Source organism: Ahaetulla prasina, chromosome 3 (assembly GCF_028640845.1).
Source record: "Ahaetulla prasina isolate Xishuangbanna chromosome 3, ASM2864084v1, whole genome shotgun sequence".
NCBI classification, from domain to species: Eukaryota; Metazoa; Chordata; class Lepidosauria; order Squamata; family Colubridae; genus Ahaetulla; species Ahaetulla prasina.
Window position 1 is genome coordinate 101,134,565 of NC_080541.1, and position 16,780 is coordinate 101,151,344.

The 16,780-nt window shown below is 37.0% G+C and overlaps 1 protein-coding gene across 2 annotated transcripts in view; it reads right to left on the reverse strand.

Annotated features, from left to right (window-relative positions):
- Positions 1–12,484, reverse strand: part of ELP2 (elongator acetyltransferase complex subunit 2) — a 79,176-nt gene extending 66,692 nt beyond the window's left edge. For both annotated transcript variants that reach the window (XM_058176759.1, XM_058176758.1), the window contains exons 1-3: positions 12,234–12,484; positions 10,621–10,699; positions 7,129–7,199 (exon numbers count right to left, since the gene is read on the reverse strand). In XM_058176759.1, the coding sequence (XP_058032742.1) occupies positions 7,129–7,199; positions 10,621–10,699; positions 12,234–12,365 (282 nt within the window). In that variant the 5' untranslated portion in view covers positions 12,366–12,484. The remainder of the gene's footprint in view (positions 1–7,128; positions 7,200–10,620; positions 10,700–12,233) is intronic.
- Positions 12,485–16,780: the final 4,296 nt, after the last annotated feature.

Sequence of the window (16,780 nt, forward strand, 5' to 3'; positions counted from 1 at the left end):
ATTTTCCCTCTCTAACTCTGACTTCCTCCTAACACAACCAAAATCCTTCAAGAAAAAAATAAAAAATAAAAAAATTAACAATTAAGAATAACAAAATATGTAAATCAATAAAACAAATTAATCCTAAAGTATTTAAAACCAACTAAAACATAAAAATCCAATCCAATTCAAAGAATATCTCCCTTATAGCTTCTATAACCATATAATTTTTCCCCCAGGTCTTTCTTACATAAACTCTTTCAAAATTATTCTATTCAAAATACAATACAACTCATTATAAAATTTCAATACCAAAAATTACAGTAGCTATTCAAATTTAGTCCATCCTCGTCAAAATCCAGTATAAATCCAAATACCTAGTCTTTTATAATAGATATAAAACATATAATCAACCCATTTCTTCCAGATCTTCCTCACTTGTCTTTCAGGGACAGTAATATTTTTGTCTGTTAATAATTCAAAGGATAGTACTTTTGTCTCTTGCCATTTTTTTTGATGCATTAATCTCTGTCTTTCCTTCATTTCTCCTTTTGAAAAGTCAGTCACAATATTACCTAATAAATCCTTATGTTCAAAAATCCACAAATTACTACCATATATTCCATCAATCCAAAAAAAGAATTATTGAAAAGCATTAAGCCTGTAAATTTTTTCAGTTCGGGAGACAGCCTCCTGTAGCACAAATTCTGACATTTCATCCAAACTATTTAAAGGAAACTTCTTTACATCAACTTGTTTATTCAGGATCATATCTTCATATTTATCCATTTTTATTTGTATCTCATCCATTGCATTTAAGTCCTGTTTGAGTTCGTATTTTTGAATAATTAAATACATTCTTTCTGTGTAATCCTGTATAAAGTCACGAATCCATTCTTCTGAAAAAACCTTCATGGCAAAGTTCTTACTGAAAATCCCCTTATGAAATATTTAAACAACGTAATATAATCCAACAATCCAGAATCCAACACAATATGATGAAGTCTCCATTCAGTTTCATAACATATAACATAACATAACATAACAACAGAGTTGGAAGGGACCTTGGAGGCCTTCTAGTCCAACCCCCTGCCTAGGCAGGAACCCTACACCATCTCAGTCAGATGGTTATCCAACATTTTCTTAAAAATTTCCAGTGTTGGAGCATTCACAACTTCTGCAGGCAAGTCGTTCCACTTATTAATTGTTCTAACTGTCAGGAAATTTCTCCTTAGTTCTAAGTTGCTTCTTTCTTTGATCAGCTTCCACCCATTGCTTCTTGTTCTACCCTCAGGTGCTTTGAAGAACAGCCCGACTCCCTCTTCCTTGTGGCAACCCCTGAGATATTGGAACACAGCTATCATGTCTCCCCTAGTCCTTTTTATTAAACTAGACATACCCAGTTCCTGCAACCGTTCTTCATATGTTTTAGCCTCCAGTCCCTAATCATCTTTGTTGCTCTTCTCTGCACTCTTTCTAGAGTCTCAACATCTTTTTACATCGTGGAGACCAAAACTGGATGCAATATTCCAAGTGTGGCCTTACCAAGGCATTATAAAGTGGCACTAACACTTCACGTGATCTTGATTCTATCCTCTGTTTATGCAGCCCAGAACTGTGTTGGCTTTTTAGCAGCTGCTGCACTGCTGGCTCATATCTAAATGGTTATCCACTAGGACTCCAAGATCCCTCTCACAGGTACTACTATTGAGCAAGGTACCACATATACGGTACCTGGTGCATTTTGTTTTTGCCTAAATGTAGAATCTTACTTTTTTCACTGTTGAATTTCATTTTGTTAGATAGCGCCCAATGTTCAAGTCTGTCAAGATCTTTCTGTAATTTGAGCCTATCTTCTGGAGTGTTGGCTATTCCTGCCAGCTTGGTGTCATCTGCAAATTTGATGAGTTCCCCATCTATCCCTCGTCCAAGTCATTGATGAAGATGTTGAAGAGTACTGGGCCTAAAACAGAGCCTTGGGGTACTCCACTGCATACTTCCTCCATGTGGATGTAGTTCCGTTGAGGACTACACGTTGAGTGCGGTTGGTCAGCCAGTTACGAATCCATCTGGTGGTGGTGCTGTCTAACCCACATTTTCTACTTTATCTAGTAGTAGGTTATGGTCTACTTTATCAAATGCTTTACTGAAGTCCAAGTAAATTATATCGACAGCATTCCTCTGGTCTACTAATTTTGTCATTTTGTCAAAGAATGCGATAAGATTAGTCTGGCATGATCTGTTTTGACAAACCCATGTTGGCTTTTGGTTATTACTTTGTTTGCTTCTAGGTGTTTGGTGATTCGTTGCTTGATTATCTTTTCCAGAATCTTCCCGGTATTGAGGTCAGACTGATAGGTCTGTAGTTTCCTGGATCTGTTTTTCCTTTTTGAAGATGGGAACTACATCAGCTCTTTTCCAGTCCTCTGGCAGCTCCCTGTGCTCCAGGATCTTTGAAAGATATAGTTCAGTGGTTCTGAGATCACGCCTGCCAGTTCCTTCAGAACCTTGGGGTGTAATCCATCCGGTCCTGGTGATTTGAACTCGTCTAGGGTAGACAGGTGTTCACTTACCATTTTCTTCCCTATTTTAACTTGTGTTTCTAATCTGTTTTTGTAGTGCTGTTTTGATAGGTTGGATTGTTTTTCCTTTTGTGTAAAGACAGATGCAAAATATGAGTTAAGTAGATCTGCTTTCTCCCTGTTGCTTGTCATCTTCTTGCCACTTTCTCCCAGCAATGGGCCAATTGTTTCCTTGACTTTTTCTTGTTTTTAACATGTTGGAAGAAGCTTTTTGTTATTTTTACTTTTGTCGCTAGCCTTTGTTCATTGTGAGCCTTAGCTTTCCTCACTTCATCTTTACAGGCTCGGGCTGTTGCTGATATTCTGCCTTAGTTATTTGCCCCTCTTTCCACTTTTTATATTTGTCCTTTTTGTCTTTCAATTTGTCAGATAGTTCTTTATGCATCCATGCTGGTTTCTTTTGAGATCTATTATTTTTCTTCTTCATTGGTATTGTGCTAGACTGCGCTTTTATAATCTCACTTTTCAAAATTTCCCGAGCTTCTTGAGTTGTTTTCCCTCTGAGGATTCTCATCCATTGAATCCTTCTCAAGCTCTCTCTAAGTTTATTGAAATTAGCTGTCTTAAAGTCCAAGACTCTAGTTTGACTTTGTTCTACTACTTGTATTTGCTTAATGTCGAATTCCAATATTGCGTGGTCACTTGCCCCCAAGGTTCCTGTAGCTTCAACACCTTTCGATTTCGCAGCAAGGCTGATCTATTTGCAGAGTCTAAAACGCCATTTTAAGAGAAGGAAAAAAAATAATTTTTCTCTCTTTAAAAAAGGAGGAAGTCAGGAAATCAACAATACTTGCAAACCAATAATTGTTCACTCATGCTCCTTCCGCCTGCTTATAGAAATTCACAAAAAGAAATCAATTGTAGCAGAACTTGGACACCTTCCTCTTTTCCTGCTGTTGCAAGAGACGTGCTGGATAATGGAGTGTAGAAGGAATTCAAAGGGTTTCGACCGTTCGGGACTTTGAATAACAAAAACAAAGCCCCTAGGGGAATCTACCTCTCTCCCCCCTTGCTCTTTCCCCTGCTCTCTCAACCAGAGAGGGAAAATTAAGTCGGGAACAGCTGTTCGAAGCTATTTACACCGGCTTTTACAATATCCAGTGCGGAGTGCCATAAATTAGCACCCAGCGAGAAAGGTGGCGCCAAGCGGAAGTCCAACAGGATTGTTTTTTTAAGTGAGTTCTTGTAAAATTTTTGGAATTGCATAATATTTTTCCAAACACATGTTAACCAATCATATAATTATTGTATCATCTAACGATCATTAGAGTTATAGGAAATCGTAAATATGGAAGTGTAACATCCCAAAATATACGTGAGTCACCAGAATGCCAAAAAGAGAAGACTCAAGACGAGGCTTGCAAAAAGAAGCAGATTTTATTTATGGCCAAAAACAAAATACTGGGTGGGACTATATCCAGAACATACAGATAAAATGCATGTGAGGAGATAGCCACACCTTGGGAAGATATGGCATCCTTTTTATACCCTCAGAGACATCAGCTTAATATCTAATTCTGGCCTCCTAGTTTAGGATTGTGTATTACTTATTGCCCTGCAAAGGAATAGAAGCCTCCCAATTAGCGTTATCTCTTCCTTGAGCATTCCTTTGTTCCTCCAATTGCTCATTTGGCCCCCTGGGCTGCAGGGAACAGACCAAAGGTGTAAATTAGGGCTGAAGTGTAAATTATCTCCCGGATGATGTCTGCAGTTCCAACGGAGATAGGTACCATGCTCTTAGATGGCACGAGAAAAACAGGAAGAAGACTGATATGGGTTCAGATCAAATGACAGGAACATATGTTTGACAAATGCCAGATACCTTATAGAGGCCTACTAACAGAATATGTTTGTCACAGGAGATACAAATACAAAGGCATATTTGTATTACAGATATAAAGGTACAATATATGTGTGTTATACAATTACAAAGGGTATATATGTATTACAGGAACCTAATGGTTACAGAATAACAAGTTTCTACTAATTCTAGTATACCAGTATATTATATTCTATATTATTTATTATAGCCTTATTACTGTTTCCCTTCAGAAGAAAACAAAAAATATTAAAAATGATTATGGAATATTTTCCATATGTATTTAAGAGCCACATACTAACATCTAACCTTCATTCTCTAAAATAATTTCTAAAAACAATGTAGGGAGGAAGTTTTTAAAGTAAGATTATACACGGTTTGGATCATAATTACAATATACAACTCTTAATTCAGGAAAGACTGATATACATTTTCCAAAAAAAGAGAAAAATTTGGACTGTCTTCTGTTTGGTCTCACTTTCTCTTCTTGATTTAGAGACTGGTAGCTTTGTTTCTGTCCTTTACTGGGCCTCAAAGTACTGTATTGACATACACTGGTGGAAGCACCTGTAATTTATTTAATTCTTTCTCACTCCTATGGGAGTTGTTCTTAGCACTGCACTCTTCTGGACAGAGCTCTTCTGATGTTCTTGGGATCTGTTGGAGCTGCTTTCCTAGCTTAGGAGTCATAGCCCTGAGTGTTCCTACAGGTATCACCTCTGGGACCAATTTGGTCTTTATGTTTCACATCCTCTCTAGTTCTGCCTTCAGGCCCTGGTACTTCTTTAGCTTCTCATACTTCTTCTTCCCAATATTCCTGTTACTTGGCACCACTATATTTATCATCACCGCTGTGTTCTGCTCCTGGTCTACTACTGGTTGATTGGCCAGTACGTGCCTATCTGTCTGGATCTAAAAGTCCCACAGGATCTTACCCATTATTCTCCACAACCTTCTGTAGAATCTCACATCTGGACTTGAGACGGTCTAGCCCATACACTGTGCAGAAGGTCCTTTACCCAATTTTGTCTGTGCCATTCAGTCTGCTGTTTCTGCTTGCATCATATACCCTGTCACTTTGTTTGGACTATCTCCAAGGCCTCTCTGCACAGTCTGCAACTCGGGTCCTGTCTAATGTGCTTCTATGGATCTGATGCTTGGCGTCTGTTCCCGTGCTTCAGTCCAGCCCATTCAAAGCCACCAATAGAATTGTCAGCCACTTCAGTTGTCTATCAATTGTACACTGTAAGCATGTTTTGTTTTCCCATGACGCTTCCTCTGCTTGATCATCTTCCCATGTCTGCTGCTGCTTCAGGCATTCACTCAGCAGCTCATCTTTGGGTGTCATTTTACTGATTTGCTACTCAGACAAATCGCCCATCAACAAGCACATAGACATGAATGGCATCTACATACCATTCAAAAGAGATAATCAAATAGCCAAAAAGGAAACAAAAAGACCAAAACACCTCCTAATCAGCAATCAACATGCATATGAGCAAAGATTAACATCAAGATTAATATTAGACTGACAATCAAGAAGAATCAAGGATCTGCCAAACAAAATAACAATAACAATACCCCAAATTAAGGAACCACCAAGACCACTCTCATCAACACTGACAGGCAAGCCACTAGAATATAAAGTGGGGCAAACCCCACTCCCTATAGCACTGACGATGTTATCTAGTTTAGTAATGAAACGTCTGCAAGAGAACAGCCAAGTTCAGAGAGCACTAAGGTTCAGTTCAATCCTGAACTACAAATATTTTCTTCTATCAGTATAATAAACTGTGTCACATTTCATAATCCGACAGGAGTATTCATGTTATTGTGGAAGAGATGAAGTTGTTCTCTTACACAACACAGTTATAACTCCCCTTGCTGCTATAGCAGCTGGCAGCATTTAAGGATGCCAAAAAAATCCAGTAGCTTAAAAACTCACTTTTTTTTATTTCCAAACACTGTAGCAGGTTCCAAAGTAAATTGTAAAGGCTGCAGTATTAAGGCTGATTACAGAGAATGATTCTTTTCAAAGAATGAGAATATTTCTCTACTATAGCTGAGGCAAACTATATTTTGAGATTTCATGTAACCACAGCATGTGGCACTAATTACAGATATCTAAGTATCTCAAGCATCATTTTAGAAAAGTTTCAAGTTTTTGTGCTGTAAATGCAGGCTTTTAAGGAAATCTGTTTAGATTTTTTTTCCCCTTTTACATTAAGGACAAGCATTTGTCATATTTGTCATAGCTCAGACTCATATACAGGCAGTCCTCATTTTAGTGACTGCCTCATTTAGCAACTCTTCACAGTTACAAGGGTGATGAAAAAGTAACTTTAGAACCAATCCTCACATTTATGACCTCTGAAAGCCCTTAAAGCAAAGGAAGGCTTAAGTAAGCATAGCTGCAGTTTTACTTTGTGACCTCTTCGCTTAATAACCAAGTTCCCAGTCCCAATTGTGGAATTAAATGAGGACAACTTGTATAACTATATTTCATTTCATAGTGTTTCTCATAATGAAATAAAGTTTGAACTTCGATGATAGCAATAGATCTTTTACTTTGTATACACTGTTTAACACAACACAATTGGAGCTGTATCTTTCATAATACCACAAGGAAATAACATCAAAAACTGATGATTTAAGAAATTCTTGTTTGTTTCTTCTCTCGCTCAACTTATTTTTTAAAAGTCATGTATGCATGGTTATGTCTTCACTTACCATGGTATTTCTACATACCTTCTCATTTTGAATTTCCCAAAGAATAAGAACTTTGTCTGAACCGCCAGATATTAATTCTGTTTCATAAGCTATTATACAGAAGGAAATAAAAAGATTGAATAATCCAGGTCAAAATTATTTTTCATGTACTACTCTGTATCTAAGCTGCTCTTTTTAAGAATAAAATGTATTTGTACATAATGGTAGAACAGAGTTAGTTTTCGCTTTATTTCTTCTTATCACTTCCAAAGGGAAAAAAATAGGAGTCTCGCACTCTAAGAATAATAAATCAACATTATCCAGCTTTACTCTCTGTAGAAAATTAATTCTCAAAAGAGTTAGCCTGTATATTTTATAGTCATGTTACCTGGTAATTTTAAAATGATTCCAACACATCTGGAGTCTAACAGATTGAGAAAGACAATAAATCCTGAACAGAATCTCACAAATTTACTAGAATAAAATTTATTCATTCTGCTTTTCACTAAAAAGATGATCTCATTCCTTTATATAGAAACCTACGTAGAGGTTTATTACATACTTTTTCACAGTGCTTTGCTTAAAGTGCAGTGATTACTCACTGCAGACTTCCATTTCATGAACTATTGCAACACAAAAGTTGCTGTTTTCTCACAGCAACAATCCACCAAATGATGTGAAAGAAGAGATGACAAAGAACACATCGGAGTTTCTAGAACAGCTGCCCTCAATTTTTCCAGTTCTGCGGATTGGCCAGTGGCGGTTGCACGCGTGGTGGGGAGGGCAAAGGGAAGGTTCTGTGCAAGTTGTAGGAGCACGTGTGCATGCAAATCCATTTGCACAAGTGGCGGGCTTGCGTACCCACCATTCATCCAAATGGAGATTTGCATACTCGCCCACTCATCCCTTGCAGGGCCCAATGGTTGTAACCCCTGTTTTACAGCACCAATACTGCTATCTGTTGGTCATTTAAAACATTAGAGGCATTACTGTTCATTTAAGCTGTGTGTGTGTGTGTGTGTGTTTGGTATGAATTATAGTCTTCTCAACAGATATTTTATCTAACAGATTTATATACATTAAATCAAATCAACTTACATCTTTTCCTCATTTTCCATTCATAAGAATGCTATTAATAGGAACAAATTCTTAGTTCTACTGATTAAAAGATTCCTAACTCCTTCTATCCTGGCACCCCAAGAATCACAAAATAGGTCTTCAGTATTAAGTTGCTAAATGTAGCATTTTAACCCATTGTGGAATAGGTCATGTGAATTGCTATCTCCTATGGAGGACCCCTTAATCTTTTCTACCTGACAGAATATTGAGAGCATACTTGGGGAATTCTTGCAAAATTTGTGGTGGTCTTGTGTCTTGTACATTAGTAAAATGGCTGCTGTGGACAATTTAGCAAGTTACAAAGCACTATTTTACTGGAACATTGCTTCCATAAAATCTACATTTCCTATTTTTTTTAAAAAAAACATATATTTATTTACTTATTATCCTAACTTTATTTTTATAAATAACTCAAGGCAATGAACATACTTAATACTCCTTCCTTCTCCTATTTTCGCCGTAACAACAACCCTGCAAGATGAGTTGAGCTAAGAGAGAATGATTGGCCAAAGTCACTCAGCCAGCCTTCATGCCTAAAATGGGACTAGAACTCATGATCTCCGGTTTCCTGCCTAGTGCACTTTCTTGCCTTAGGCACTAGACCAAACTGGTTAACTAGAGATTATTTGCTATTTTCTGATTATTTTGCCATTATTTCCAGGAAGGTCTACACATTTCCAGTTGAAGTATTTGGGCTTCAATTAACTGAATGTTCAAAAGACCATTTGGGGATCAAGAACCACTAGAAATAAAACTGTCAGTGGCAGCTTGTTTACCAATATTTCATCACTCTTTTTTAATAAAAAAAAAAAAACCTTGTGGGCAGGAACCTTGGCAGGTCACAATGCAGATCCCAGTCTTTCTCAACATAAAACAGGAGGATTACCAAGTAGCTTGATTAAAAGCACTAAGATAGAAATATGGAGCTGATATTAAATTCTTCTAGAATCACACCAGATCATCAATTTGATTTATTAATGAAGCCACTGGACATAGGAGAGAAGTCACTTCACATATATAAAAGTATCATTCCAACTTCTAAATTTCTAAAAGGTTTCAAGCATTATTGGCCTAGAAAAATGTATACCCTTCAGAAATGCATTTTGAATGTAAAAATGCCCACCAGAGGGCACTCATACAACAAGAAAATAACACTGATTTTTTATGGACCAAGGGAGTGGAGAGATACCTGTTAAAGCCGTTAATGTAAATTTTAGATACCTGATAAATAAATGTTTTGGGGAAAAATAAGCTTTAACTATTATTTCAGGGTGCATTCGAAGTACATAATATGGCAGTCCATGGTCAAATCAAGGCTTTCTTGTTATTATAACCCAGATAGTACTTTAGAGAACTTGCAGAAAAGGGGGAAAATACTCCACTCTCTACCCAAAACTTATGCATGCTTAAAATATTGAGAGTTACATAAATTCCAGAATATGTTGGATCAGGACTTTGGATAACCCAGTCTGTTGTTAATATTGAAATAATGCATTATGACCTTGGCTTACGCTCTTTTATGATGTGTTTGTGTGTTTTTGTTTTGACTATGCACCATCAAGTTGGGGTTGTCTCAAAGATCATATAGATTTTCTCCATGATGATCCATCTCTGCCCTGGTCTTTCAGATCTTCATGTTTATTACATATTTTCTTCTGTATTTAAATTGTATGTTAGCCACTCAGAATTGCAATTGTGAATTGAGCATTCAAAAATTGCATGAATAAAATAACATGAAATAAATCTTTCTAGAATTTCCCACTGCTTTCCCCAAGTTTTGCCTGATCTCCATCTTCATCAGCCTCCTCCCTCTCCTCTAATTTTCATGTGCTCCTTTTCCACCCTTACCCAGTCTTTCACTTGCTAAAAGGCTACGTACAGGTCTTTCGATCCTTTAAAAACAAGATATTGTTGATTTATGGGGCAAAATGCAGCACATTTTCCACTATACTTCTCCGGGACAAAATGAGCAAAAATGCCATTTATATTAGCAGAGAAGACTATGACAGTCTCTGTATCATAGCTCCCTCTGCTGATAAAGAAAAATGCATTTTTTATTATCACATATCCTGCCAAAATAATAAAGTTAAATTTTAAAATGAAATAATAAAATATAATATTGAAAAACAATAAAATATGTATACATAAACCTGTCTTCGTTCTTTCTTTGGAGTATTGCATTTACCCGAAAAATCTAAAGCTTGGAATGGTTTTTAAATCAATGGAAATTTGGCTAAGTGCAATGTATCAAAGCTATCATGGTTTTTTTTCAGTGTTCCTATTTACAGTGCCTTTACTTTATAAATAAACACAAAATTTAAATTCTCCACCAGTATTTTCTATCATTCTAGGTACAAAGTAGAAGCATTAGAAACAGGCAAATTCTTGTTTACACATTGATACTGTACTTACATCCATCTTTTCTGTGAATCCACTTAACACAATTAATTCTTTCAGTATGACCATTCAGTGTTCCCACTACTTTTCTTTTCTAGAGAAAAAAAAAACCACATACATGCCAATTATAAAAAGGAATTAGGAAAATTTTGTTCTTCAGGGGAAAAAAGTTAACTGCAGAGACCCTGAAATAGTATCTTATCTGAGACAGATGTTTCCAAGAATAACTGATGACAAGATTAAGGAAGGCATTTTTATTGGTCCACAGATCAGATATGTCATCAATGACAAGTGGTTTGAAGATCTGTTACGGGGTCTAGAGAAAATTGCCTGGAAAGCATTCAAGGATATTGTTGAGAATTTTCTTGAAAACTACACAGCATCAAACTACATTCAGCTGTTTTGACAAACTTACAGCATACAGGGCCATGAAGTGCAACATATCATTGAAGATTCATTTTCTGCATTCACACTTGGACTTCTTTCCTGAAAAACTTGGTGCAGTCAGTGACAAACATGGAGAAAGATTTCACTAGGACACTTTCACAATGGGAAACCAGTATCAGGGCAACTGGAATTCATCAGTGCTGGGTGACTATTGTTAGACATTGCAGTGAGATGCATCAGGCACCAGGTACAAGCAAAAATCAGCAGCATAACAGTTTTGCTTTTTCTGATCCAGTACCTACACTACAGTGCTACGAAGCAGCCTGACTGACAATTTTGTTCAGTTAACCAACTAACAGCATGAAAATGTATTGCAAACGTATATCTTTCCATCTGTGTATACAGTGTAGTACCATGAGTGTTATTTTATGACTTGGAAGGCCCAGAATTTCATCGCCTCTCTGCTCTGAACTTTATAGACTGATCAAGTTCACAAACTGATTAAAAACAGATGGAACTATTTCTATGGCAAGCTGCTTCTAGCCAAAAGAGGTTAAAACATGTACACTGTTTAGTAAATTCAGTTGTCCTTAACGTGAGCGTTTGATGAAGAGCAGCAGTAGAGATAATAAACTAAATACACACTCTTGTGCTTTTTATCATTTTAAATTTTTAAATAGTTATTTGTTGTTAGCTTTGCTGTATGCCACTCAGAGTCACTTGGCTGTGAGATTGGCAGCTATATGAATGTAATTTTGTATATGTATGTAATTTTATGCATCAAAGTGCTATGGACGGGTCATCGACCACAATAAAGGTAATGTTCTGCTACACTGGCGTTTATGCGTGTCCCAAGAAAATTCTGTAATAATTTTTATTTTTATGTTTTTATTATCCCTTTATTCCATAAACTCCAGAAGTTGTCCCAGGTCTCTTCCACCTTTTCATCCCTATAACCAACCAACTACACGAAACGAGAACAGCACCATTATAATCAAGACTTTCCAAAGCGGCTGTACCTGTAAGAACACCAGACGCAGAAACAAAGCAAGTCACTTTGCCCCATTACTGGAAGACAACCGACTCAGTTGCATCAAGGCACCCAAGATGAAGCAGGAATCAAATTGCCCGGCACCCGCTCCCCTCCCGCGCCTCTATCCCATTGCACGCCTCCAAGACACATGTTCAGGGAGCTCGCTAGCTGAACACGAAGGAGCCCTCGACCTCCGTTCACGCCTCACCTGCGGGTCATAGAGAATGACAGAACGACAAGACCCGAACGCCAATAGAGTTCCTCTCCCCCAAGAGACCACTCCGGGGCCGGCGCGGTTAGCGGAGCAAGCTACATGGCACACTTCTAAGGAGGCTGCCATTTTCCTCTCGCGTTCCAATAAAGTTGACTCCAAGCGGCCGCCGTCGAAAGGCTCGTCAGTAGAGCGGAAGCGATAAACTCCGGCAATAGCTTTAAGAAAACGGGCTGGCGTTCGGAGGGTTTACGAGCCTACCGTTACGTCAGAGTTTTCATGCTGATCAGTTCGAAAATTCCATAAGAGACTTGCTTGCTTTATGTTGTCTCTGTGGTGGGTTTTTTTTTTGTAAGGACTCGCTACCCCGCCCCCATTTTTGGACTACTTCCATCCTACTAACACATCATTCTAATCTCATCTTCTTAGAAATCAGTTGCCCTTCCATAGAAGTTTATAGAAATAGGGATAAATAATTGATTTGGAAAATTTTCAGGGGTCCTAAAATTATAGAATAGAATAGAATAGAATTTTTATTGGCCAAGTGTGATTGGACACACAAGGAATTTGTCTTGGTGCATATGCTCTCAGTGTACATAAAAGAAAAGATACGTTCATCAAGGTACGACATTTACAACACAATTGATGGTCAATATATCAATATAAATCATAAGGATTGCCAGCAACAAGTTATAGTCATACAGTCATAAGTGGAAAGAGATTGGTGATGGGAACTATGAAACGATTAATAGTAGTGCAGATTCAGTAAATAGTCTGACAGTGTTGAGGGAATTATTTGTTTAGCAGAGTGATGGCCTTCGGGAAAAAACTGTTCTTGTGTCTAGTTGTTCTGGTGTGCAGTGCTCTATAGCGTCGTTTTGAGGGTAGAGGTTGAAACAGTTTATGTCCAGGATGTGAGGGATCTGCAAATATTTTCACGGCCCTCTTCTTGATTCGTGCAGTATACAGGTCCTCAATGGAAGGCAGGTTGGTAGCAATTATTTTTTCTGCAGTTCTATTGAGCATCGTCAGGAATTTCCCACTTAATTTAACCTCGGATAGGCAAGTCTGACAATGCATGGGCAAAATGAGATCAAAATAAATTAAGTCTGACAGTGTATGTTTTGCTCTTTCCTGTTTTTAATTCTATTCCTAAGTGCATGTCTTTTTTATGGTTTTATCTATTGTACCTGTAAGCCATCCAGGGTCATTTGTCTAAATCTGATAAATAAAATTGATTTGACAGATAAATGGGGAAGAGATTTTGTGCCCACCTTCTTACAGTGGCCCTAGTTATATTACCTCTTATTTTCCCTAAACAATGCAATCCGGTAGCTTTTCCTGAGAAAGAGTGAGTGGCCAAAGTCAGCCAGTCAGCTTTCATGACTAACAAGAGGACTAGAATTCATATAGTAGTCTTTTGATTTCTAAACCAGCACCTTAGCAATCCCACAAGCTCTTTGGACAAATGAATAAGCACACAGTGACTGTTGAATAAACATACAAAGAATTGTACGAATCCCACTCAGTCTGTTGAAAAAGAACATTTAAAACCAGAGATAAAACTCATATCTCTGAGCAGTTATGTTTTGGTTTAGTTTGTGCATGAAATGGAAACAGAGGGCTGAAAATGAAGATCATGTGATCATAACATCTTCAGAAGCACTGAATCATTTCTTTCCTAACTTTCTTTCCTTCTGGAGTCATGAGATTTTAGATATTCTTTTCTTTCTACCCATTTGAGGTATACTACCGTAGTTCAAAAATTGTTGCCCTGTGATGCACCATTTCAAGCAGTTAAAGGTTATGACGAGTTTTAGTGGTATGGCTATAAATAGGTAAAATCAGAGGTGGTATTCAGCAGGTACTGACCAGTTCTGGAGAACTCTTAGTGGAAATTTTGAGTAGTTTGGAGAACCAGTAAATACCACCTCTGACTGCCCCGCCCCCATCTATTCTCTGCCTCCAGAGTCCCCGCTGATCGGGAGGAAATGGGGATTTTGCAATAACCTTCCCCTGAAGTGGGTGAGAATGGAGACTTTATTTCCCCTTCCACGCCCACCAAGCCATGCCCACAGAACTGGTAGTAAAAAAAAATTGAATCCCACCACTGGGTAAAATCCCCATTTTCTGCCTCAACTGGTTATTTGCGAACTCAAAAAGAATATTTAGAGAAAAGGCTGACAAATGCTATTTCTTCTGCTTCACTCTTATTAGAAATACATAAAACTTCATTATTAATTATGAGAGTCACTTGTTAACTTCTACATAATTTTTCCCATGTCTTCAGCAACAATCCAACCAATTATGGACATAGATTCCTCTAGAAAACAAAGTCACTTTTTTGAGAGATGGCATCATTTTCTTTAAAAATGTGAAGTTTCCAATCCTGCCCTTTTTATTTGAAAGAATGCACTCTTCCTACAGTAAAAATATTTGGAACTGTGGGTTTTCAAATATGAAATTGAGCCATTAACAGCACCTTATTGTTGTAAATTCCACTGATTTGTGGTAGTAGACTTGAGTGGGAACTAAGCAACAGACATTGCTAAGCAACAGTTTCTGTTCTGGTTGAAAGATATTGACATGCCAGGGTGCAGAAATAATATTATAGTGAATGAGAATGACGTCTGTAAAGTAGAACGGACAAATCTTAACGCATTCTAAGAAGAATGCAAATCCAATTTTAGGAGTATGCATATTATTGATACCCACTGTTTACTCAAATGTGTTAGAAGCATTTCTGGAGAATTCTATCCAAGATTGCCAGCTTTTTCTGCTGGCCTGTTCCTAAGCATTTAATTGTAGCAGGATACCCAGAGAATTGGCAGATGGAACTTTTTATCACTTACGCCAGGGGAAATTTCATTGGAACTAGTAGTCCAAGAACAGGCCCCTATATATTACGGCATAGACATCATTTGATGAAAATTAAATATTGAAGGCAGCTTAAACCCATCTGTTAAAAACCTTTCATCGTGTGTTCATTTCTACAAATTCAAATGTTTGGAACCAGTTTCTATAAACTGTTCATGTTTTAACAGATATGGACAGGGAAAAGGAACTCCATCACTAATCTTTTCAAATATATGCACATTAGCAGGATTTATTATATTTTTTCTGCATGCCTTCGCATCATTATATCATTATCACTGTTCACTTTGCTCATGGAATCAGGAAAATCTAATTTGTTAGCATCTCCTCTATTATGCACACTGGCAAGAGACCAACAGGAAATCAGGTCAAGCATTCTATGCAACACACTTGATGGTTTTTCAAAGTCAATATCCAACAAATACAGAAAGTGATCACTTGCTAATTATGGTTGCCTGCGGTGTGTTAAAACATGCACTCAATCTCTCATGCTGGCAAGACACAGATTGCTTTCCTGGAATAGAACATGCCACTTAGTCAACAAGTTTAGACTATTGTTAGCTGCTTCTGTAACCAAACACTTCTTTCTATACAATTTCCTTAAGAGACTTAACATGTGTTAAGTGTGCTATATTAAACCAAACCTCGATGTTACAGAATAACCTTGAATATTAAATGAATAATTTAGCATTATTAATATAGCATTAATTATTGGTATTATTTGTTAAATGTTAACAAATGTTTAACAAATGTTTTAAAAAACTTTAATACGGCAAACTTTAATTTCTTTAGCCAGATTATAGCCCTTTATATATTAGAATAGATGGGATGTTTTATGATGGCAGGAATAGCTAGGAAGCATCTTGTTAATTCATGTCAGCAATACTTAATTCTGTGGAGTTTTATATCCCAGCATCCATTAACAATCAGATTACCAATTTTAATTTGATAATCAAATGCTTCTTCTTCCTCCCATTTAAGACACATAACATCATTCTCAATATTTAACACTGAGCAAAGTAATAGAATTAAATAATTAGGGTTGGTGTAAAGTAAGACATTAAGGAAATTATTCTTGTGGAGAGTTACTCTTGCCTTTTTTTATCTATTCTCCATATATTTTTTTGTTTATTATATTTGCTGATATTTATGATTTATGGTCTGCTCTACACCAGGCACACCCAACCTGTGGTCCATGGGTCAAGTATGGCTATAGACAGCTAATAACACAGGCCCACACATCACAAACTTTTAACATTATTATGTGATTTATATATATGGTGTATGTGTATCTTATGTAAGGGGCATGCATAAGAGCACCAACGTGCCTACCATTCCTGTCCTAATGTTCCCTTTGATTGTATTCAATTTCATATAGTTATTACATACTTATGATTATATTTATGCTTATATATCGTATAGTTATTTCATGCTTATGCTTATATATACTGTTGTGACAAATAAATAAATAAATAAATAAATAAAATGAAAGAAATAATTAGGGTTGGTGTAAAGTAAGACATTAAGGAAATTATTCTTGTGAAGAGCTATTCTTGCCTTTTTTTATCTCTATTCTCCATATATTTTTTGTTTATTATGTTTGCTGATATTTATGATTTATGGTCTGCTCTACACCAGGCATGCCCAACCTGTGGTCCATGGGTCAAGTA